This window comes from Camelus ferus, chromosome 4 (genome assembly GCF_009834535.1).
Source record: "Camelus ferus isolate YT-003-E chromosome 4, BCGSAC_Cfer_1.0, whole genome shotgun sequence".
NCBI lineage: Eukaryota > Metazoa > Chordata > Mammalia > Artiodactyla > Camelidae > Camelus > Camelus ferus.
The window spans coordinates 71,765,833-71,788,546 of record NC_045699.1 but is presented as its reverse complement, the minus strand read 5'-3'; the positions used below and the strand labels follow the sequence as shown (position 1 = coordinate 71,788,546).

The window sequence follows — 22,714 nt, the reverse complement described above, 5'->3', positions numbered from 1 at the left end:
AGTTACAGGAAATAATTCCCAGAGAATGTGATTTTTGTGTTTTCTCTCATTGTTGTTACCATTGAACTTACTAATCCCAAGAGGCAGGCAGAGCTCCTTGTCTTCTTGTAAAGAATGTCGGAGTGGGGCCACTCCCCACCATGTATGTCCCAGGAAGGAAATAAGTGTATCCTTTTTTAAGGAAACTGCCTAAAGTAGATGTTGGTCACCCCACATCAGACGTTAGGTTCCCCCCATTCTTCTCACTCCTTCTTAGGACTGCAAGTTCTGGAGGCTTGGGGGGTGTGCCTGTGATTGCCACACCCTATGACTGGGTACTGTCTTCAGCACTTCAGTCTGCATATGCAAATTCCCCACTACTGACTCGCCTCCCTTTTTGCCATTTCAGAACCCATCTCATGAATAATTAACAAAGCAGCTGGGTTTTGCCTTTATGGCAGAAAACTAGTTGGAAACTGGGCCAAGTATGCATTTGTTTTCCTTTTGCATTTTCTGACCCAGTCATTGCTAATAACCAGCATTTCATTGTTGTCACTTTCCAGAAGCGGTGACCCCTTTTTCCCTCTCACTTTTTGCACCTCGTAGCTAGAGATTCAAGTGGTAAAAACTGAGGTAACCTAAGTTTGAACTCTAGGCTTCTGAACAAAAATTTTGGAGAGCGGAGTCCTTTACCTGCACCCAACCCCTTGTCCTGTGGTTGGAGCCTCTCCTCCCTGAAGAGCAGGGCCCACGTGTGTAGGAGTTGTGCTTGGCTTGGAAGAGGTGCTTCTCAAAGTCAAGAAAACACAAGTCACTGATGAAACCATCCCTCGCCCGTCGGTGTGATCGGAGGTGGCTGGCTACTCAGCCAGATGCTTTGTCTTTGGGAGGGTTGTAACGAGCTGCCTCCTTGCCCACGTCCTCTGGGTAGTTGTCGCTGAGGACGCACTGGCTGGGGAGATGCCTACGCCTCCTCTGCGCAGACCGGGCTCTTCTGAGCGCAGGGGTGGGTTCGGAGGAGCGAGGACGAGCGGCACCTCCTAGGCTGCAGTCCTGCTGCTTTCTGCTCCTGGACCTGGGCATCGTCCATAGATCATCGACCATTCCTGATCAGATGTCAAAGATTTATTAAAGAACAAATGTGATTTGATTGCTAAAAAGGACAACATGTCCTTGTAAGTTATTTTAAATAAATTTCCCTTAATTCTTTCGTCCTTACGACCCTGAAATAGGACTCAGTGACATGAGGGTGCGCACTCTGATGGGCCAGTACTTCATCTGTCATCCCAGACAAGCGTCTGCTTTCGTTACGTCTCTGCTTTCTGCCTGTCTTGGCCCCACAGCCCCTGTTCCTTCTTGACATTCTTGACACTGTGATCACGTGCCACTTCCTGCCCCTTGGAAGGTCCTCCAGGCGGCTGTCGCTGCATCTGAGGTTCCTGCTGCTCTGAATTATCCAAACCTGGGAGTCCACTCAAGTATGGAAGGCCCACCAGTGGTCACGACCCCCGTGAGACAGGAGACTTGAGGACAAGGAGGCTTAGTAAAAATACACAGTGAGAGACGCCCTGAACCTGACCAGCTGTCGAGGGCGAGGGCGCTTCTGCCATTTCTTGGCAAGCGCGTTGGCCCTGTACAGCTGAGTGTGCACGTCTGCTGGGACAGTGGCTCTCCAGCCTCAGCCCCGGGCTGGCGTGGAGGCAAGGGGGAAGGTGCAGGAGCGGGAGCCGGGGGCTAGTCTGCATCAGCGTAGGGGAGCGAGGAGGCCTGGGCGCAGTCTTGGTCTGCCTTTTCAGTCCAGAGCAGGGGTTCGGGGTTGGGGGAGAGAGGGAGGTGGAGGAGATGAGGCCTGAGTCTGCGGGTCCTGGTAGTTGTACCGACTTCCCCTCTGAGGCCTTGAGCGTGTGGCAGAACCCTCCCCGCAGCACAGACCATTTGAAGCGTTAAAGGTTTTCCTTGAAAAACCTAGTCCCCAGTTATTGAAAAGGGGGGTGAGCACAAATCTGAGAGGGGTGCAGAGGAGTTGCCTTGGTTATTATTTCTCATCGATTGGGAAAAGGAGTTCACTTTGCTCAGTAAATAGAGCTTTGATGGATTCCCAGGATCCTTCCAGGAGCTGATCTGCTAAAATGACACTTTTTATTACTGTTCATAAACGCCAATCTCCAGGTGCTGCTGGGATATTACGTTTAAGCTGTGGGCAAACTTGCCAGTCCAGTGGCTCAACGGGCGAGGGCGAGAGAGGGTGGTGTTTAGTGCCTGCTGCCATCAGGCAGTGCAGCTCTGCTGGGCTCCCCGGCTGGCAGGAGAGCGGGGGCTACAGGCAGCGGGGATGGGGAGGGGCGCCTTCAAAACAGTCCCCTCCCGCCCTTTTGGGAGCGAGAAAAGGGCAGACGCTTGATCACTGTTACTGCAAGATATTCAGGGGAACTGAGTAATCGTTCCTCGAAGGGATGCTGAATTAAGGTGTAACCGGAGCTCCACCCTCCTGGGTACCAGCTCTGGCTCCTCTCTGGCCAGTGCCGGCTCTAGAACAGGGGCGTCTTTCTTAATTTTACAATAGGACTGAGATTTTCATGCTAGACCCTCCGATGAACACCTCTAAACTGCTGGCAATCCTCAAGAGGTGAACTGGTTGGGGGACTATTTTAGAAATTTAACAATTTTTTCCTTCTTTTAAAAATTATATTTTCATTTCATTTTCCACACATTCTTCGAATGGGTAAGGAACACTCTGTAGGTCAGTCCTGGATACTTTAGAAAGAATTTGGTGTTACAATCCCATGAGTATATGAAGTGCTGGTCTCCGCGATTCCTTTGGATGGGGGAGCTGGCGGTGGGACTTGGGGCGGAGACTGCATTTAGAAGTAATAAGAGCATACAGTAATAATACATAAGATGCCAGTCGTAAGAAAGCCTTTCAAATTTTGTAACTTTTGCATGTATTAAGTATTCAAAAAAATTTAATATAATTAGGAGAAATTTTTTCTAGTTAAAATGTCTGATGATTTAGTTTTTCATAAGAAAATGATAGACATTGATCCTGTCTTAGTTTATTCACTCATTCTCTCATCCATTCATTTACACAACAAACGTGTGTCCACGGCCTTCTGTGTGCCAGGTGCTGTGCTGGGCCCCACGGCTCTACTGGCGAAGAGAACAGGTCCCCTGCCCTCTGTTTCATTACAAGCTACACAGTAGAATCTGCGATTATATTGGGTTTATTCAAGTGAAATTATATTGGGTGAATTAATTGTGGCTGGTAGATTTTTTTTTTGAGGAATTTAAGAAAACCACACAACTGTAGATTTAGGTTGTTCGTGTCTGTTGTGCTATGCTGGTTGTGTGTCCATCACTGCCTGGCAGACTGAACTGCACAGGACAGTTGTGAGGCTGGGGCAGCTGGGGCAGCCGAGCCCCCACCCTGACGGCCTCCCTCCCCATCACCTGTCTTTCAGCCCTGCAGTCCTTCATCCGGGCCTATGCAGCCTACCCCCGGGAGCTGAAGCACATCTTCCACGTCCGCTTCCTCCACCTGGGGCACGTGGCTAAGAGCTTTGGGCTAAGAGATGCCCCCAAAAATCTTAGTGCCTTGTCTGTAAAGAAGAAGAAAGCAAACCTGAAGAGGTAAGATGAGCTGAACTGGGCCTATGACAAGCAGCTGAGGGGCAGATGGGTGTAGAGAGCTGTGTTCAGGTGGGTAGGGGTGGTGTGGTGTGGTGGGCCGCCATGTGCCCAGTGTGAACTCTTCCAACTTGGGTTTTTGCAGTAAATTATCACTGGTATCTGCTCTTCTCTCCGTGTGATAAGTGCCGGGAACAGCAGGAGAACTGCCTAATCTGAACGCTTGCAAGGCACCTGCAGAAATTCGGTGGTCTCCTGTTGTGCCCAGAGTAGTGGGGATTATTGGAGCAGCAAGACAGATCTGTTGGGCTGTCTTCACTGCCCACTGGTAGAGTAACTTGGAGACACCGCAGTCAGACCTTCTCACGTGGTCCTTGCTGGAAAGCCTCTGATCCGCACGGGGCGGTGTGTTCCATAAAACTCCCAGGACCGCGTGCCGCTCTCCTTGGTGCTGACGCTCCTCCAATGCTGAGCACGACTAGAGACAAGCACAGTGGACTCTTCTCACGACCCCCTCCCCCTCCCCCGACCCTGCCAAAAAGCGTGTTAGGAACTGTCCAGGGGTCCTGGTGAGAGGAGAGTCAGAGTGAGGAGTGTTGCCCTGCTGGTTAGACACTGGCATCTGAGTCCATCTTCACAGTGTCAGGAGGTCCTGAGATGATTTCCCTCAACAAAATACATTTATTTTTAAAAGGTTTTCTTTCTCTCCTCAAAGACAGGGTGTTCTTTTAGTGCCAGACCCAGCCCCTTGAGGGAACCAGAGTATTTTAGATGCCAAGAGCTGCTTTTATAGGAAATTTGGGATGGATTGCCATTACTGCTTGTGGGATGTGTGGGTGGCAAGTATACACAGAACAAATGTTGGGGCACAAAGAACCCTTGAGTCCTCTGGATGGTTATCCTGCATCGTGCAGCCTTCTTTCTGCGTATGAATCACAAACGCCGCTGTACACTTGCCCTGGCACCAAGAGTCTGCAGGTAGCACCACACTTTCCCACACATTCCAGCACAGGGTCTGTCTTGCGTATTCGCCAAGGTGTGCTGGTTGTATCATCAGCCTCATCAGGCCCAGTTCCCCTGGTGTGAAATGACAGGAGGGCCACCCAGTCAGGGAGATGACCGTTGGGCTTAGGGTCAGGAAGCATGGACTTATTTCCAGCTCCAGTCCCGTGTGAGCCTGTAAGCTTTGGACCATTTCTCAGAGCCTCATTTTCGTCAGCTACAAATGGGAAAAGGAAGTCTGTTCACAAGCATCAGAATCAGGTGATACACATGACTCTGTCCTTTGAACCATAAAGGGCCGTACAGATGAAACACCTTAGGACAGAGAGTAGAAACCAGAAGAGTTAAGATTCCAGAACATCCAGCTTGATCTGTCCAGGGACTTGGTGCCTACAAGGCTCTTTATAATGGATAGAATGTTGCCTAATTCGGATCCCCATTTTGGAATTTTTGAGATGCTTGGGGTTTTTTTATTGTTTGTTCTATCAGTCCCTCGCAGACAGGACAGCACTCCAGTAATTCTGTGAGGTAGACATTTCTCCACACCCTGCTGTTCTCCGATGCCCTGACAAGGCTGACACGTCCGGCTCTGGTTTCTTCGGGGCAGTTTGGAGTGCAGAGCATTGCCTGCTGCGACACACCGCGTGCCTCGGCCCACCCTCTGCTAGAGCCCGGTCCTCCCAGAGGGAGACGGTGCCTCAGTTCCTCTCCAGATTTGGGGCTGCCCTGCACCAGAGTTAGGGTCCTGCCTTTGGACCAGCACAGTGTCTGGTTTGAGGTGGCCAATATCTGCGTGTAGTAACTGATTTTGAGTTGGGACAGAACCATGAGGCTTGCAGTCAGATGCGGGGTGACCCCCTCGCAGTCTGGAAGCCTAGCTGTCCTGTCGCCCTCTCTAAAATGCCAACCAACACTTGGAGAAAGTAGTACCAGGATGGCCAGATGATTAGTGGTAAGAAACACGTATTCCGTTCACTCCTCTTCCTGCAGATAAATGTGACCCCAATATTTTATTGCGAGCAGGCGCTCTACCTTTCCGACCGGGAATTTCATTAGCAAGTGTTCACCCAGGCAGCAGCCCTGCCGACTGACCAGGTGTCCTCAGCTTCTCTCCAGATCCTGGAAAGCAGAGCAGCGAGGCGGGAGGTGCTGGGGGGACTTGGAGCCAGCGTCGCCCTTCCCTTGGGAAGCCACTAGGGAGCGAGCAGGCCACCCCTCCTGCCTCTGCTGACCCTCGCTGGCAGATGGGCGCCAGGGCTGCCGCGCCCCTGTGAGCGGGGATTTAGCAGGGCTTTATCTGGGGAAGAATGGGCTGATTAGCCGATAAAGAGCATGTAAGATGGTACGGGGCAGCCTTTGATGTCTGGCTGGCGCGGCAGGGAGCCTGGTGGTGAGTGACAGCAGCGTGTCACAGGATTACTCCGCCCGTGACAATGCCGCTCTCTGTTCTTGCCATGTCACCACTCTGTTCCAGCTACTTTTGCCGTTGTTACGCCCTTCTTTTGAAGGCATTTCTCCCCACACTCCTTCCATCCTCCCACCGCAGCCCTGCCTCGCTGATGCAGACGGGCACTCGAAGATACAGTAGGTACCTTTTTTTGCTGGGGAAACTTGTCACTCCTGGAGGAAGAATGACTTTGCAGCTAATCTGCACGGGGACCGTATAATTGGGGGCAGGGTGAGCCGCAGAGGGGCTTGACAGATTGTCCTCACCTCAGTCAGGGCTCAAGCAAATGCCAGTTGCTGGTTTTTGAGGACAGGAAAAAAAGTCCATTAAACCCCCACAAGTGTGGAGAGTTAACGCCATGGCCACAATGATTGTTTCTGAGCTGAGGCGTCTCCTCCGAAATCCATCTGTCAAGAAAGAGAATGGGTTCCTTATGTCTTCTATGGCAGGATAAAATAATAGCACTAAATTCTCTAAGTTATTCTGCATTCCATTTTATGGTGTTTACTGCCTAAAATAATGACGTTATGTGCAAACCAAATTGGTCAGACTAAGCAGAATCCTGCCCTGCCTGCCGCACCCCAGACAAGAAGTTCAGCCAGGTGTCAGCGTGTGAAGCAAGGGCAGGTCAGGCGAGGAGCCTTCTGGGCCTTTCCATGGAGTGACGGGAAGTTTTTATCTCATCTCTGTGCCTTTATGCCTTTACTGGACCGCTGCTCAGAAAAAGAAAAGAAATAGTTAATGTCCCCAAACGAGATCTTAATTACTAGGTCTCTGACTCCTTTTTCGCCCTCAGTTCTGAAAGGGAACAGTGAGTGTCTTCCCTCTGTGCCCAGAAATACAGTCATAGTCACAGACTCTTCTGACACCGACACAGGAGCCTGTCAGAGCAGCCCCCCGCCCCAGACGCCTGCATACACGTGTACACCGAGAGCCGGTGCTGATGGTGAAATATTGAGTGGCCCCTTAGCAACATGCATCACGAACACAGCATTTTCCTCCCGTGAAATGCAGTTCTCATTTTGAAGCTGGATAGATGCAGCAGTGCCTGAGAGGCACTGGTAACATACCTTCCAAGATTGCCATCTTCCCAGGAGACGCTGAGACCCAGCACCGCCGGCTCTGAGCGGGCGCACCTGTGCTGTTTGCCGGGGTGTCTGTCTGTCTGTCCGTCTAGGCAGTCACACAACACCACACCCAGTGGGGGCTGCGAATCCCCCATCTGTTTGACACTCTGTGGTTCAAGAACGTAGAAACCAACGATCCTTAAGGTCTTAGTGTTTCTGTGACAATAAGAGCGAGCGAGTCTGTTGGTTCTCAGCCAGTCTGTCTCATTTGGATTATGTGCTGTAATTAGAAAAAGCACTGCTTTCCCCCAAACAGCTTCATTGTGGTGACCTAACACGGGCCTCCCCCGCTGCTGCCGTCTGCGACTTTCTGATGCCGTTCTTAGTGCTTGGAAACGTCTTCGTACAAATTTTCCCAAACCAGCCAGCCCCGCTAAGTGTTACCTAGTAGTTCTGATTTATTAAACAGGTAAACAGCCTGAAATTAGAGATCGCTCCCGCCTTAGTACTTACTGGATCTGGGCGTGCCCAGTCGGGGCTCGGCAGGCTGGGCTCGGGGATGAAGGAGGAGGGGGGCCAGTCCCCTGGGTCCCGGCCCCACATCCCAGCCACCACCCCCGGCTCCACTGAGCACGTCCCTCCCCTGTGACTTCCAAACTTCTCATTTAGCGTTCTCTCTGAAATAAGGAGACGTGCTTAGGGCGGTCGTGTTTGCCAGACTTTTCTCACCTGTGAAGTGCTTTATCCTTCAGGTTCAAAATAGAGAGTTTGCAGCCCTCCATTTGGGGGGCATTTTTCCTCATTGAAGGCCTTTGCCCTGCCCCTCCCTGGGATTCTCGTCCTTGCTTTTTCAGTAAGTGTTTTGTAACTTGTAAGAGTCGCTGTGCTGAATATACCCTGGTTGGAGAAGTCTGTACCCCTGCTAGCCATCTCCCTGCCCCGGCCCCCCTTTCCCTGCCTCCGGCCCCCCTTGTTCCTTAAAGGCTGGCTGTGGGAGTGTCACAGTGGTTACGAGTCAGGGCCTTACTCACACAGGCATCTGGGTTGAGTCACCGTTTCTGTTTCTATGGACCAGTGACTCGGTGCCTCTGTGCCTCAGTGCCCTCACCTCTCAGATGGGGGCCCCAGAGCCTCACAGCTGTCTGGGGACCAAGCTAAATGATGTGGATCGAGCGTCGACACGGTGCCTGGGACATGAGCACGGGGGAGCACTTGCTGATACTATGACAAGGACACCAACATCGGTCCTTCCCCCCAGCCCTCATCATTCTTAGAAGTACCCCTGTTAACTGTCAGCCTTTTAGCACCTTGAACTTTTCTTATCAGGAACCACCTTGAGAACACAGTCCTTCCAAGACGCGCACTCAGACGCTGCAGCCGCGTCTCCCCGCAAAGCAATATTCTCATCATTGCAAGCAGCTTGCCTGCCAATTTTTATGTGGCATTTACAGCCTCCCTAATATCACTTAATTAGCTGAAGGTAAACCTGGAGTCTTGCCCGCTGTGAGAATCTCAATTTCGTTCAGCCAGTCGTCATTTTGTAAAAGGACAGATTGGCCAGACAGGAGAGCAGAGGCTGGGCACAGCCGCCCTCGGAGGCCCAGGGCTTCTCCTCGGTCTCGGAGCAGCGTGCAGCTCTCCGGCCCTTGGCCTCCTTGCCTTGCTCTCTTTAGCTTTGAAACCCCATCCTCACCTGTCCCCTCAGCTTCCCTTCTGGAACCGTCTGCCACTGTGTTTCCCACGGCCACTCTGTGCCCCTGCCCAGTGCTGGCAGCTACAGGGCCTCCACCCCCAGGGAAGCCTTGCCCTGGCTTCCAGCCCTTCAGTGATGTCTCGTTACTCCCATGATGAAAACACCCCCTGGGTCCCCGTTCTCTCCTCAGGCCTTCACCAAGTGTGCTGTAAGCCTGGACCTCCCTCCGCTCCTCTTCGCCTCTGGGCCCCCGTCCCTTCTGTGGGGAAGGCGTCCCTGACCCGCCTGCCGGGGGGACACTGTACCCCCATCCTTGTTTGGCTGCTCTGCTCCGTCCATGGTGTTTGTGTGTGTGGTTCGTGTCTGTCTCTGGCGTGTGGCTCCAGGTGGAAACCCCTGTCTGGTGTTCCCCGTCGCAGCCCCAGCACCTACCTGGCACACAACAGGTGCTCAGGACGCATTTTTGAATAGGTGACTAGAACCTGAGAGCATTCTGTAATTCTGAAAGGAAGAGCATGAAGGGAAAGAGTAAAAAGGAATTGTTCTGACATAACAACCAGGGAAATGCATCTTAATTGTTCAGTGAACTCGGCAAACAGCAGACCCTGCCTTTCAGAGTCCCATCCACTCCCTGTCCGTCTGTCCTGAGAGAGCAAGCCCTGGGGCACTTTCCTCTTCGCATAAAATAGTCCCCCGAAAGGACCGGCCTTGGGCCCTGTTTCCCTGCTGTCACAGTAGAGGCGGGTAGGGAGTGGGGTCTCCACTCGGCCTGGGGACCAGAGGGGAGTAGCCAGGACCGTGGTGGTAACTGAGGACAGACAGACATGTCCTGTGGAGCAGGGGACAGACTCTGCTCTCAGAATCTGCTGGGAGTGGCCAGGCCCCAACCCAGGGGACCACATGAAGCCTGGAATCCAGAGGGTGAGAGGAAGGCCATTCTGACCCCCCAGCCTCCAGCACCTAGACCAGGTCAGCCCCTCAGGACGTGAAACAGCGTGGTCCTCAGAGCAGGGGCCGGGTGTCCTCCTTAATGCAGAGGGGTGGCGGGGTGCTCGCCGAGCGTCCTTGTGGCCCGCATGTGGGTTAGGACTAAGCAGGGATATTTAGCATAGAACCTGGCTCAGCTGCGCAAACTCTGCATGAGGGCGTGTTCGACTGGCCCCTCCATCAAGGGCGACGAGATGGGTGACTTTGCCTCCACACTAGACTGTCTCCTTGGGACATTTGTTCTGAGGAGAAGTGTCCAGACTTGGACAAGGGACAGGAAGAGTGCTGTGGATGGTGGCTGGGTTTCTTCTGGTTGGAGAACGCCTGGCACAGAGCAGTCCCTCGGGGACGATGTGGCAGACAAGTTCCTGGCTGATTATGGAGCTGCGCCCCGCATTGCATCGCGGCGGTGCCGCGTGGGCCTGCCCCCCCGCGCCCCGCGTCCCGCGTCCCGCGCAGCTCCTGGCCGCCCCTGCCGCCCACCCCGCGGCAGGGCCCCGCTCTGATGGCAGCCGCACAGCCCTTTACGCCCGGCCCCGGCTTCTCCCGTGGTTTGCCTCTGCCTGCCGCCGTGCAGTTACCAGCTCTCTGCCTCCTCGTGGGACACACACGCCCTCATCCCCACCTGGCTAATGAGGCGCTTAGGGGGACTTCTCAGTGACCCTCGCTTCCTCCACACCTGGGTCACCTGCAGACAGCGGGGACCACAGGGTGTGCTTTCAGCCAGGCAGTCAGGGCTGACAACAAAGAACAGGAACCGGGCCAGCCTCTCCCGGGAGGATGCCCGAGACGTCAGTCACCGTTGAGCCTTCCAAGCACTGGAATTGGAAGGTGCGGCCGGCCCAGCACGAATCGGCAGATGCTGGACGAGGCTGCGCGCGACAGGAGGAGACCCGGCTCTAAACCGCGTTGTCCTTGCCCGGGCTCTTCTCGTCCAGACCATTTGAGAAATCAGGAAAGAAAGCCACGTACCCCCCGCCCCTGCTGCATACACACTGTTTAGTTTCTGTTACCCTGGAGTCCTCCTGTCGTGGGGACAGCTACTCTCTCCCCTGACCTCCGCCCACGTTCCGGGCCCCTTTCTGAGTGGGGAGGTGTCCACCGCCAGCCCCTCCACGTGCCCTTTGCTTTAGTGACCCCAGAGCCTTTCCATCTGCTTAGGACCCAGACGGAATGACCCCGGGTCTTTTTCAGATGTCATCTCCAACCTGGTCCTGATGTTATAGCCAGCAGTCCGAAATGTGGACTCACGTCTTAACTACTTAACAGTCAAGGAGAGGGGTGTGGTTGGAGAGAACCGACATCCCGGAGTGATGGCGTGTGACTCTGCCTGGTAGTCTTAAGTTCTCTGGTGGCGCAACAGCATCTGCCTTGAGGGCTTCTGTGTGCCCTTGGGAGCGCTGAGCCCACATGCACCCTCTCACTGAGCCCTCATCATGTGCCCGGGACCAAGGCAGGGTCCCCAGTAGCTGAGGAGGAAGTGGCTGTGCCCGGTCGCATGGCACTGGGCATGAGACCCCAGGGTCCACACTCCCGGCACTTGACTGCATCTTCGCCTGCACCCCTTTGAAAGCTTCTGGTTTCTCGAATCAGTATTGGGCTAAGTAGCAAGTAGATAAATTCTGTTAATGGTGTTTCTTTCTGGGAACAGATCATTCTTTGTGTAACCAAAGAAGTGGACTTAAAGCAGGAGACATTTTGGTGCATAGATGCAAGAATTTGATTTGAAGTCAGAGTAGCAAACCCTGGAATGGATCGTAGAAACTTTGTGCTCATGGGGCAGTCATCTCGAAAGATTTTTGAGACACCTGTGGGCAAGATGTGGATCTTTTTCTCTAGTTCCCTTCCAAGTCTGGAGGCAGAAGGAGGCGGTGGAATAAGCCTGGGCTTGGGGTCGGGCAGTCCTGACCTTGGTCCCGACCCTGGCGCTGGCCTGGAACTCTGGGTCCCGGGGGGTCGTGTGGGACACGGGAAGAGATGACGGGCACACGGCACCTGGCACCATGATGAGCACGGAGTGGTTGTCCGTTAGGCCTCCGCTTCAGCGCTCCCTGCAGTTGGGGGGTTCGCCACCCCCACAGTGGACCCTGCTCCCTGGTAGAGCTCTTGAAATGGGCCTGAATTGACCACTTTCATTTCCCACCCTCTGGTCTCTGAGATTCAGATGCCGAATGTGTGCGATTGATTTACAAACATGAAAATACAAGGTGGTGTTGTCACTGATCAAAGGAGGCATCGGCGCAGCGTGTGGCTCGGGTGGAAACTTGGTGGCTCAGTCCCTGCCTGTTTGCACGTGTGGTGATCCAAGCCCCTGCCTTCTCTGGCCAGAGAACAGGGCCTTGCGCCTGCCCCGGCTCAGTGTTACCTTGCAGCTGAGGCCCATCCTTTTGGTCTGTTGGGGTGCGGTGGGTACTCTGTCATCCAGCATGTCAGCTGTCCCTGCAGGCGTCTTTCCGTCTGCAAAGGTGATAAATAGGCCTCATGACGTCATTCGAATCGTTAATAATGGTGGTGCGAGCGGGACAGGCCCAGAGGGTTTGGTGCCAGAATTTGGCCCCAAGCTTATCCATCTCCGTCAGTATCTATAGGATGTAATCACACCAGTTACAGGAACACGAACTGTTCCCGTGTCCACCCAGTATTTCTCCATCTTAACATGTTCACAGAGAATTCGATTTTATAAAGCACTCTAGCACGCTCTGGTTCACTGTGCCTTCTTGCTGGCCCTGTACCCGCGTGCAGGCCCCTTCTGACGTGTGAGCGAACTAGGCTCAGGGGAAGCTGCGACCCTGCGCGGTCATCAGCTAGGTCAGCGCCAGGGTCCAGCCAGGGTCATCGGAACCTGGGCCCCGTCCCTCCGCCCCGGCATGGCCACCTGCTGTGTGCCGTCCATGCCTCAGTCCCGACAGAGCTCCTGTGGAGGTTTCTGGCACTTGGGCCAAGTAATCTCAAAGCTCCAGCCACTTCTGGGGTCCTGACTCAGTGCTTCACTTTCAGACATCGGTCATCTCTGAACATAGCCTCTCTACCCTCTGCCACTGCTCCCGCCTTTCCAGGCAGCAGGTGGATCGTGGGGTCTACCTGCTGACCGCCTGTGACCTGCCCGGGGCTCGGGGCTCTTTTGTGTTCTTCACTGGGTCTGGTTCTTGGGTGTGAGGCAGAGAGGCCTTTTTTATCCTTCTCTCAGGGGTTTTGCTGTAATAGCCACGGCCCCAGCAGGGCTTACCTGGACGGAAGTGTCTCCTGGGGCCCTGGCAGTTTTACAAAAGCCAGAGCCAGTTTGATCCTAAGAAATCACAGAGAAGGTTCTCCTAAAATGGTTGGCCTACCAGCCGGCATCTCTGCCAATACAGAACCCAGACGTTTAAAGAGCCCTGAGGTAGCTCCTCTTCCTTCGGTGACCGAAGAGGTTTGAGAGCGTGTTGCCCTTCGGTAGGCTGAATGATCATCCCGCGCTGGCGGGTTCTGTTCTTGACCTACGTCGTGGCACCAGAGGAACTGCTTGTCAGGTTCTCCGTGGACTTGGTCACTCTGTCATCTGAGAGCCACTGAAACCCTGCTCAGACTTTTCTTCCTCCTTGAGGGTGAGGCAGGAGTAGAACCTGGCCTCAGACCACCTCAAGTCGTCACTGTCTCCTCGTGGTCACTTAGAACCCAGGCGTTTCTTCCAGTCGGGGGCCTTCCTTCTCCTGCAGAGTCTTCGGGGCCTCACCGTGGCCCTCAGCCATTCGCTTACAAGCAGGATTTTTCAAATTAGAGGAAGAAATACACCTTGCCAGTCTTCTCTCTGTTTTAATTATACTGTAAGAGAAAAATCCCTCACAAAATCAAACAAACTGGAAGCCAAAGGCAAAGAGGTTTTCATTAGTAAAAACTAAAATACTCTGGTATTTCAGCACAGGATAAAATGCTGCCGTTTTTTCCCCCCAAAGTGAACTTACCGTTTTTCTTGATTATAAAAATAATACATTTTTATTGTAAAAATTCAGGAAAAAGAGAAAAGCTTAAAAATCACCCCAAAACCACCCACAGTCTAAGTTAATTTTGATTCACAGTTTTTATCATTCTCACTTTCTCTGCATATATACATATATGGATTTTTTTTTAGTATCTATAGTGAGATTGAGCAAATCATGATTTTTAAAGTGCTTTTTTCACTTCAGTTATCCAACTGTGTTACAGTGCACTCTCTCTGGGGTTCTAAAAGTCTTTGAGATTTGATACAATGCGGGCATTGCTTTGGTATTAAAAATATTTTGTGCAAGGAACTTGCTCCTTATTTTGATAAAAACTTACAGCACGCTGGTAAATGTGTGTCACGGAGTCGGAAGTCCTGGGCTCAGATCCCGTCTCCTCCCTGGACGTGTTACTCAACCTCTCTGCACCTCGGTTTTGTCACCAGTAAAGTGGGAGCGCTCGTGGTGCCTGAAAGTTTCACGGGTGTTCAGGTGCGTGGGCTGAATGCCTCCCAAGTGCTTAAAACTGCGCCTGCCGTAAGTAAGGGCCACATAAGTGCTCATAATACCGTTATTATTGAAGTCACATAGCCAGCTTGAATGGCTCTGATTTGAACTGTGTTATGTTTAAATCCACTAACAACCCACGTAACTGTCACTTGCTTATGTGTTGTTCTAATGCTTTGGAGACTGCACTGCTGTCGGCCACAACCACCATCATCACCATCATTATGTCATCTACTCTTGCTTACACAGAGCCCGCACAGGAAGTGTCCTGAAAGTCTGAAGGAATGTTCTAGAAGTGTGTTTCAGGACCTCAGGGGAAAGATTTCTTGTCCACTGTCTTGGGTAACTGGATAACTCTTGTGAAGAAGTGGCTGAATTCTCCACAGCCTACCATCAACCAAAATACAACCCAGATGGGATGAAAGCAGTAGCAGACTAGAAGCAAATACACTCAAGTATGTTCTAAATGCTCATATCTGAGGAAGGCATTTCTAAGCACGATCTTAAAGCCATAAAACATCTAAAAAAAACTGATGGGCTTAAAAAAAATTGATAGACTTTACATAAAAATACGTATTTTCTCTTGTGATAAAACAAAATTTAAAATTCTGTCCTGCAGTAGAATGCTGTTAACAGAAGCCTGTGTTAGAATGGCTCCTCCGATGTTCACCTATGAATTTACTGATAAAGTTGGGAGAAGGTCCTCAGATCTCTCTCCTCCAGTGGTCATCCTAGCGGGCACATTGGTTTACTAATTAGGCTGTGATTTCACCTCATTGGCAGTGAAAGTGGCATCTGCCTGTCCTGCTGGGTAATCCAGCCTGGTACCCGAGGGGGGTTATTCAGCCTTCACTACAAGGGAGTTCCCTGTGGCTAGATAAACTGATCTGTTGCTTGGTAACTACAGGATTACTCCGGTGGATGCTCAGGACGCCCATTTGAGAGGCGTTTGGGTATTTGGAGGGCAAGGAGGGCAAGAAAGTTGGCAAGTTTCTGGGAGGACTGCAGCTTGGCAGGAGGAAGAACCAAGCCCACATGTGCCCATGGCGGGCATGGGTTTATAGCGTTTCATCTTCCCATCTGTACTTTGCCTGTTTCAGCACTGGGACCAGAACAAAGGGAAAGCAGTCAGTGAGCTGGCCAAGGGAAAGGTGGGTCCCATCGGGGTGGCTGCAGGGTTGACCCCGAGGTTCTTCCCCCTGAGGACAAGGTCTGAGTCTGGAAAGTGTGACCCTGCTTGCTCTCTGGACCGCCACTCGGGGTTTGAGTTTGAGTCCCAAGTTGAAAGCCTGTTGACTAGAGTAAAATCATAGAATGGCTAGGAAAGTTTGAGACCGTAACCTCAAGGCAAGGAGGACCATCTAACCGCATCCTCTACCGCAGTGTGGACTTGAAGACCCTTCATAAATATTCCTGTTCAGTGGCGCAGCACACCCACCAGAGGTTACCTTCCCGGCCCCAGACGTGGCTGAATTTGGGAAGGGACAGATCTTGCGTGACTTGGAGGCAGACCGAGTGGTGTGTATATGCGTGTGCACAACAGTGTGTTACATACCTTTGTGTGGCCTTTCGTGCCGTGTCCTCCGCTCTGCCTGGTGGGGCAGCGGGCTCAGCCCTGGGCGGCTCCTGCGCTCCGGGCGCCTTGCAGGCAGTCGGCGTGCCAGTCGCCCAGATGCGACTCTGGTGATTTACTCTGCATTACTGGTGGCAGGAGCCGTCGTCGAAGTGGTGGCTCTTCTGCCGGGGAGGATATTTTGACTGAAATTTTGCATATTTTGAAACTCGGGTTGTTATGCTTAAAATTATACATGTTGTGAGTACCAGGCTTCAAACAAGGCCGGGAGAAGCAGCATTTCTTCCCGTCAGAACCTTCTCACTCTGTCTGTCAACGTTGCCCGACTGAAAATAAACTACAAGCCCCAGAACTGGCAGCCTTCCTTTGGAGCACGTTTGGTGTGTTCACTGCAGGCCTGTCGCTTCCCCACCACACGTGGGCCCCCGAGGCGCAGACCTTCGCCCGGGACATGGGCGCACAGAGTCCACAGGGCAGCGTCCTGCTCTTTACGAAAGGGTGAGGTGATCCCAGAGCCCCGGCCCCGCTGCCAGGGCTTCAGAGTCGGTCCTGGCTCCTGTGTGGCCTGGGGGCAGTCGCTTGGCATCTCTGGACTCCAGCTGCCTCGTGCTTAGCTGTGATTGCCTGCAGCCCCGTGCCAGCCACCAGCCTCTGTGTGTCTTGTTCCCTTTTTACAAAGCCTCATGAGTGTCATTCTGAGTGGCATCCCCATTTTCCAGATGAGAAAGCCCAAGTCGCAGACTGGGTCCATGTCCTGCATCTCTGTCCCCAGCAGCTCCTCCCCCCTCAGTTGTCCTCTCTCCCTTCTCTCCTCACTCTGTCATCTGGCCTCCACCCCACCATCGTCCCACTGGAACAGTCCTGTGAGACCATGAAGGGCTCTTCTGGGTCAAATCATGGTCACTTGTCACCCTTGACCCTTGCTGGACCTTCCTGTCCCCTCCACTGTCCATCTGGGACTGGCAGCCCAGGGGGAAGAGCTCGGCCAGGTCCGTCCGCGCTCTGTTTGCTCCTGGGCTTCTGCTCTGAGGGTGGGCTTGGAGAGGTTACTTCCCCTCCTCCGGGCTTTGTTTCCTCGTCTGTAAAGTGAGATGGTAATCACACGTACCTCATCGAGGGAAGGGCATGTGAGATGACGTAGAACCCAGACAGTACTTCCCTGTGTATCTGTGATCTTCTCACGAAGTCCCTGTCCTGTACACGTGCTCTTGCTACAAATGTCCGGCCCTTGATTATCGGCCCTGTTACCCGCTCGCCCCAGATCTTTTCCCCAGCGCAGGATGACTTTGCAGTTCTCCCTCTTTGTCACAGCAGAATCCACTGTGTGACTGACGGAGCCCTGGCCCCGCTGTCACTTGCACCCCACCCTCTGCAGGTGAGTTTGAAGAGACGAGGTAGCTTTAACCTGGTTATGATGGGGTCCCTTCCATAATCAGTACAATAGCACAGATTCGTCCTGTTTTAATTCCTGGGCTTCAGAGGAGTTCTATTATATTTGCTTCTAGTCCAGTTTATCCTCTGATTTTTACAGCAAAGAAAATGCTGTAAATATAAGTAGCAGAGGGTAACATCTGCCTTTTGCAAGAAGCCAAGACTGCCACATCGGGCGGCGTAGCAAGATGGATTCAGTGGTAACGACTCTGTTGTTTGGTGAAAATCCTGTCTCAGGAAACATTGTTTTACTCTTCAATTTTCATAATCATTTTTCCTGTGTACCGCGCTGAACTTCTACAAATTTCCCCCTCTGATCTTCTGATCAAATAAATGATAAGGCCGCTGTCTTTTGAAAACAGCTGCTGGGATTCATCACCTGAAATTGATTTTCAGCCCTTGGCGGCTCCCGGGTGGGCTGGGGCAGGGAGGCCCTCCCTCCGACAGCCCTGGGGCTGTGGTCTGTCCCGGGTGCCAGTGCTGACGTCTCCCCAAGTGCTCCTGGGTCTGGGTTTTGCAGGGGTAGGAAGTAATTTACAAGGGTCTCTTCAGCCAGTGAAGAGGTGTCTGCGGCTGACGCCCCCACCTCGTGGCCGCCAGGTCCCTGGGAGGAGGCTGATTGCCTTGAACTGCAGGGGGGTCTCCAGGAGCCTCCGCTCAGTGTTGCCGAAGTTCCAAGGCGGGTTTCTCCCCCTTCCTTTTGCAAACTGCTGTATCACACACCTCGTTTGCCATCAGAGTACGAGTGTGTTTCATTCTTTTTTTCCCCATGAAAACAACACAGAACAAAGCCTCACTTTCAAAAATGCCATGATATTTTGCCACCGTTATGAAAATCTGTCAGCACCGTATCTAATCTTCTTGTGCATGTAATATCAAAACATCGCTATTGAAGGGGCTGCACTTCTGTTAATGCAAAAATGTCAGTTCCACAGCCTCGGAACCAGCTGCTCGCAGCCGCTTCCAAATGGGAAAGAAAAAAAAATAATAAAGTTTTCTTTCCTCCTCTGCTGCTATTGTTCTTCAGGCCCGACCTTCAGAGGAGGACCCAGAGCAGACACCGCCTCGCTGAAATCTTGCTCTCAGAATACTCAAGTGGGATGGAGACCAGCGTCGCCAAGGTCAAAAAGCAAAGCGAATGCGCAGGGCCGGGCAGCCAGCGCCCAGCCTCGGCCGTGGGAAAAAACGAAGCCCAAAAGCCTTACTGAGGGACTGCGAGACTTCCCAGGAAGTATTTGTAAACTCTGCGTCCACAGAACGGGGCCTGAGTGGATCCCGGAGCTGGCGTCCTGTTCTCGTCAGAGCGGCCTTGTGGGAACTAACGGTGTGGCCTTCCCCGCTGACTCGTCCCTGAGACTGAGAGCACAGCCCAGAGCAGGGCTAGGGGTCAGCACAGGCTGGATTAGCTGAGCAGCCTGTATTGTATTTACTCCATCAAGGCAAGACGCTCATCGACACCCAGAGATCACATGGTGCCCCCATGACTTAACGTGAAAACCTAGGGTCCTGCGAGCCAGCCAGGGATTTGACCCTGCCTGTGACGATGTTCTGTAAAGCATCACAGTTTACTTTAACCTGCCCTCTCAATACCTCTGTTGGCATGAAATAGGATTTTTAAAACTAGAATTGACTCTGTAAAGAAAGAGAAAAAACTCTTTATCCGATCATTTTCTTGATGTACAAATGCTTTATTAAAAAGGACCACAGGAGTGTTCGGTGCGGGTCAGAAGCGACTCCAGGGTGCCCTGCTTTCCGCCCGCAGGCTGTTCGGAGCCCCCTGTCACATTCACACGCCTTGCGCTCTCCTTCTGGTCCAGGGAGAACACACTTTCTCAGGACAGTTGATTTACTGTTGCTTTTTTATTATTTGCCTTCAAAGACCAGAGGCACCGGTGTCCTGAGTGTTTTCTCCCCTCGAATCCCATCTTGTCTTTGAAAAAGGTCTGGGGTCTGGCCTGTGGCCGGGCCGCAGCGGCCCCTCCCCATTGTGTTTTCTGCGAGGTTTGAAAGAGGACCCCTGGGGCATATTGATTTCCCAATAAATGTAAGATTTGGACACGGGTAACTCCAGAGGGGTCCAAAGGAGAAGAGGGTAAAAGCCTGACCCTCTCCGTCCATCCGTCTGTCTGTTCTTTTCTCTCCACTTTTCCTCCTGTTATCCATTTAAAAATCCAGCCTCCTCCTCCTCTGAAGTTACTGGCACAGGGGTCGAGGCCCCGCTTCAGTAGCCCCTCCAGCTCCACACGAACTGAAGGGAGGGAGAGGATCTCGAGAGTTACAAGGTGGGCTGTCTTTGGGGACCATGGTGTGTGTCGGGGGGGGGGTCCTTCCCTCCATCCCTGTCTGGTAGCCGCAGCCAGCCATCAGATGTAAGTGAACTTCAGCTGAGGTTTAGCGTGAGCCTGGAAGCACTGGTCCTCTGCAGGAGGGAAAAAGTGACTTCTCAGAGCTGGCTATCACATAGAAATTAATAGGGGCAGTTGATGAAATCTGTAACAATAATAATAAATAAACCTGTAGCACATGTCATACTGACTTTGGGCAAATCTGCCTCCTTATATTTCGATGTGTGATGGTCCACACGATTTGGATGAGAAAAGGAGGGATCAAACTTTATAAAGACAACCCAGCCTTGTGAGAAACAGGATTAACGCCAGTGATGGGGGTGATCAAAGAGAAACCCTACTCTCCCCTCCCCCTCATAGTACTCATTCCATTAAAGGGTGAATCCACAGAGTTCGGCATTCCTCGGGGGGGGAGAAGTGCCAGAAGCTTGCAAGGCACGTAAGTGACTATAATTCTGAGATGGAAACTTACACTTAATTTGCTACCACTGAGGTGAGGGTTTCTTGCCATAGATGTTATGTGGGTCTGTTTCTAAGCAGAATCAATATATTACCCCCAGTTAATAAAGAAACATGGATTTAGCAGATTTAGGGTTAATATTAACTAAATTTAAATAACCTTAAAATAAATCTCTTTCTTATTATGGCTCTTGACAGATTATACATTTCAGGCATCAATTAGGCAAAGCTTTAGCCTAATTCCACTGTACATATTCTAATTTTGTGTGTCTTTCTAATCGAGCCTCTCCTTCTGACTTCCCAAACTTACCTCTTTCTCTGTGTCACAAGCCTGATCCTCACATTTAAGTCACAGAGAACTGGGGCATTTCATGGAATGTTGCAGCCAAAAGCTTTTTGCCCTCGTGGGCTTGTAAAATGCTTTTTTTTTCTTAGTCCCAGACATCTTCATGTCTGCAGTCCTCAGTGGCTGCACATCTTCAGAGGGGTCCCCATTCTCATGCACCGAAGGGCAAAGAGCCCTTGGTGAGTGATTAAGGCAGTGCTGATGCAATGCAAACAGCATTTTCCACTCTTAGAAGAGCAGAGCCAACCAAATCTCAGCAAAGGACATTTTGACAAAGCCTGGATTCCTTTGATTTTTTTTTCCCCCTGTAGTGAAGGGAGGCAAGATTTAGGGAAGAGAGGGGAGTAAATGAGCTCCCCTTAAGGCAGGTGTTCCCAAACTGCTATGCCCTCTCTACTTAGCCCTTCAGCCCCTCAACGGAAAGTCAGCAGAAGCCATTAAAATCCAAATATCGCTTCCAGGAGACAGAAATTGAAGGCTTTTTTCCACTGGAGAAGTTGCCCTGCTTGCAAAGGGCGCTTCACGGGTCTTGTTAAATTGCCTGCATGACCATTACACCTTATCTCTTAATCTGCTCCGTCGGAGGAAAAATTTAGAGCAAAGCCTGCCCAAGTGGGGGCAGTGAGGCACCCGGAAAATCAGCTCGACTTCTTAAAAATGTCCAGAAGCCTTGCAGTGAGGCCTGTCGGGGAATCTAGACTTCTTTTCAACTTTGTTGCCCCATTGAGTCTAGGCTTATAAGGAGGGTGGGGGTGGGTCATTGGAGCAGCAGAGGGGACGCCCTTCTGGGCGCCCCTCCTATTGTTCTGCATGCTGGGGGTCTCACACATGCATTTTTTTTTTTTCCTATCTCCATTGAGAGTTCCCCCAGCCCCAGGGTTGGGAACAGAGAAACCAATTTAGCCTTCTAAATGGATGAAAAGCATCCTCACTGCCAAGGTTGTAAAGTTATTATTACAGATGGCAAGTGCAGGACAATTTAAAATATTGTAATTATAAACTTGTAGGGAGGCCTTGTTCTTCATTAATGTAAGATATGAAATCGCCTCCGAGGAACAAGGACAATTACATAGTTGAGAATGTGTCGGTGATTTACACTGCCGCTGTGTAAATGTAAGGGTGGTTCTCCAGCCTACCTTCTTCTCTCTCACAAAATGAAAAGCACACCAGTGCAAGTTGTCCTTTGATAGATTTTTAATATGATTTTAAAGAGTTTTGTTTGGTCTCATTCTTATTCAATGAGATTAATTTAAAGCACTTATCCCCTGGGTTTAAGTCAATCCATGTAGGATTTGGGCAGGGTTTGTTGCACTGGGGGGTTTTGTTTGCAGGAGGCTGTGAGAGACTCCTTTCTCACTTCATTAACCCTGAGTTGGGGACAGTCTCCCCCTCAACCCCCACCACAGCCAGAGTTGGGGATTTACCGGCCCCCATTCACATGCAAAAGAACTTGAAAGCCGAGGGAGCTCCTAGACTTAATCAGCTGCCGTGCATTTTGCAAAATTAGAATAATACCCTCACCACCCCAAGAAAGAAAAACGAGGTGTGAGAGTGTTGGGGGCCGGGGAGGAAACAGTAGCAGGGTCCAGGGTGGGGGGAGTTAAGAGTTTAAACATAAGCCCACCTCTCCTTCACCAGGCAGCCCTCTTCCAGAGCAACCCTGCCGCAAAACGGGGGTGGGGGGCTTCAGCTTGCTGAGCCCCCAAACTTCCCAGCCCTGGGCGTGTCCTGGGAGTTCGAGCTGCAGGTGGTGTGTGGGAGGGGAGCACCTGAGACCACCCCCCCGGAGAGGGACAGCCTCCGGAGGTGACCTTGGCTCTCCGTGAACGGGAGCCTGGAGTCTGGCTGGAAACTTAAACCCCTCCCCTGAGACCCTGGGGCCGCAGGCTGGGGCTCCGGGGCAGACGCTGCGGTTTGGCTCCCCTCTGGGTCTCATCCCCAGCGTCCTCCGTGGGTGAGGGGGGAATGAGAAGATGCGGGAGTCGGGGTTACCCTGCGAGGCGTCAGGTTCCCAGCGAAGGTTCTTCGGGTCTTACCCGGCGCGGGGAGCTGGGAGCCGCGCCGGCGCCCGCGAGCGGCCGGAGCCGAGCGCGGCCGGGGCGCGGGGCCCGGGGGCCGGCGGGGGGAGTCGCCTCGGAGCCCATCTGTCGGCCCCCGCGCCCGACGGGCCGGTCACCAGCTGCCGGCGTCCTTGTTGCGGCCAGATGAGCCGGCTCAGCGAGGGCACCGGAGCCCGGCCCGCAGCCGAGCGAGCCCGCGTGCTGACCCCCACCCTGGCCCCCGGGACCGGCTGCGAGC

General features: G+C 52.4%; 1 protein-coding gene across 2 annotated transcripts in view; it reads left to right on the top strand.

The window, feature by feature from the left end:
* DDX31 (DEAD-box helicase 31) overlaps nt 1-19,801 on the top strand; it is a 67,201-nt gene extending 47,400 nt beyond the window's left edge. For both annotated transcript variants that reach the window (XM_032478726.1, XM_032478727.1), the window contains 2 exons: nt 3,438-3,606; nt 18,294-19,801. In XM_032478726.1, the coding sequence (XP_032334617.1) occupies nt 3,438-3,606; nt 18,294-18,474 (350 nt within the window). In that variant the 3' untranslated portion in view covers nt 18,475-19,801. The remainder of the gene's footprint in view (nt 1-3,437; nt 3,607-18,293) is intronic.
* Nucleotides 19,802-22,714: the final 2,913 nt, after the last annotated feature.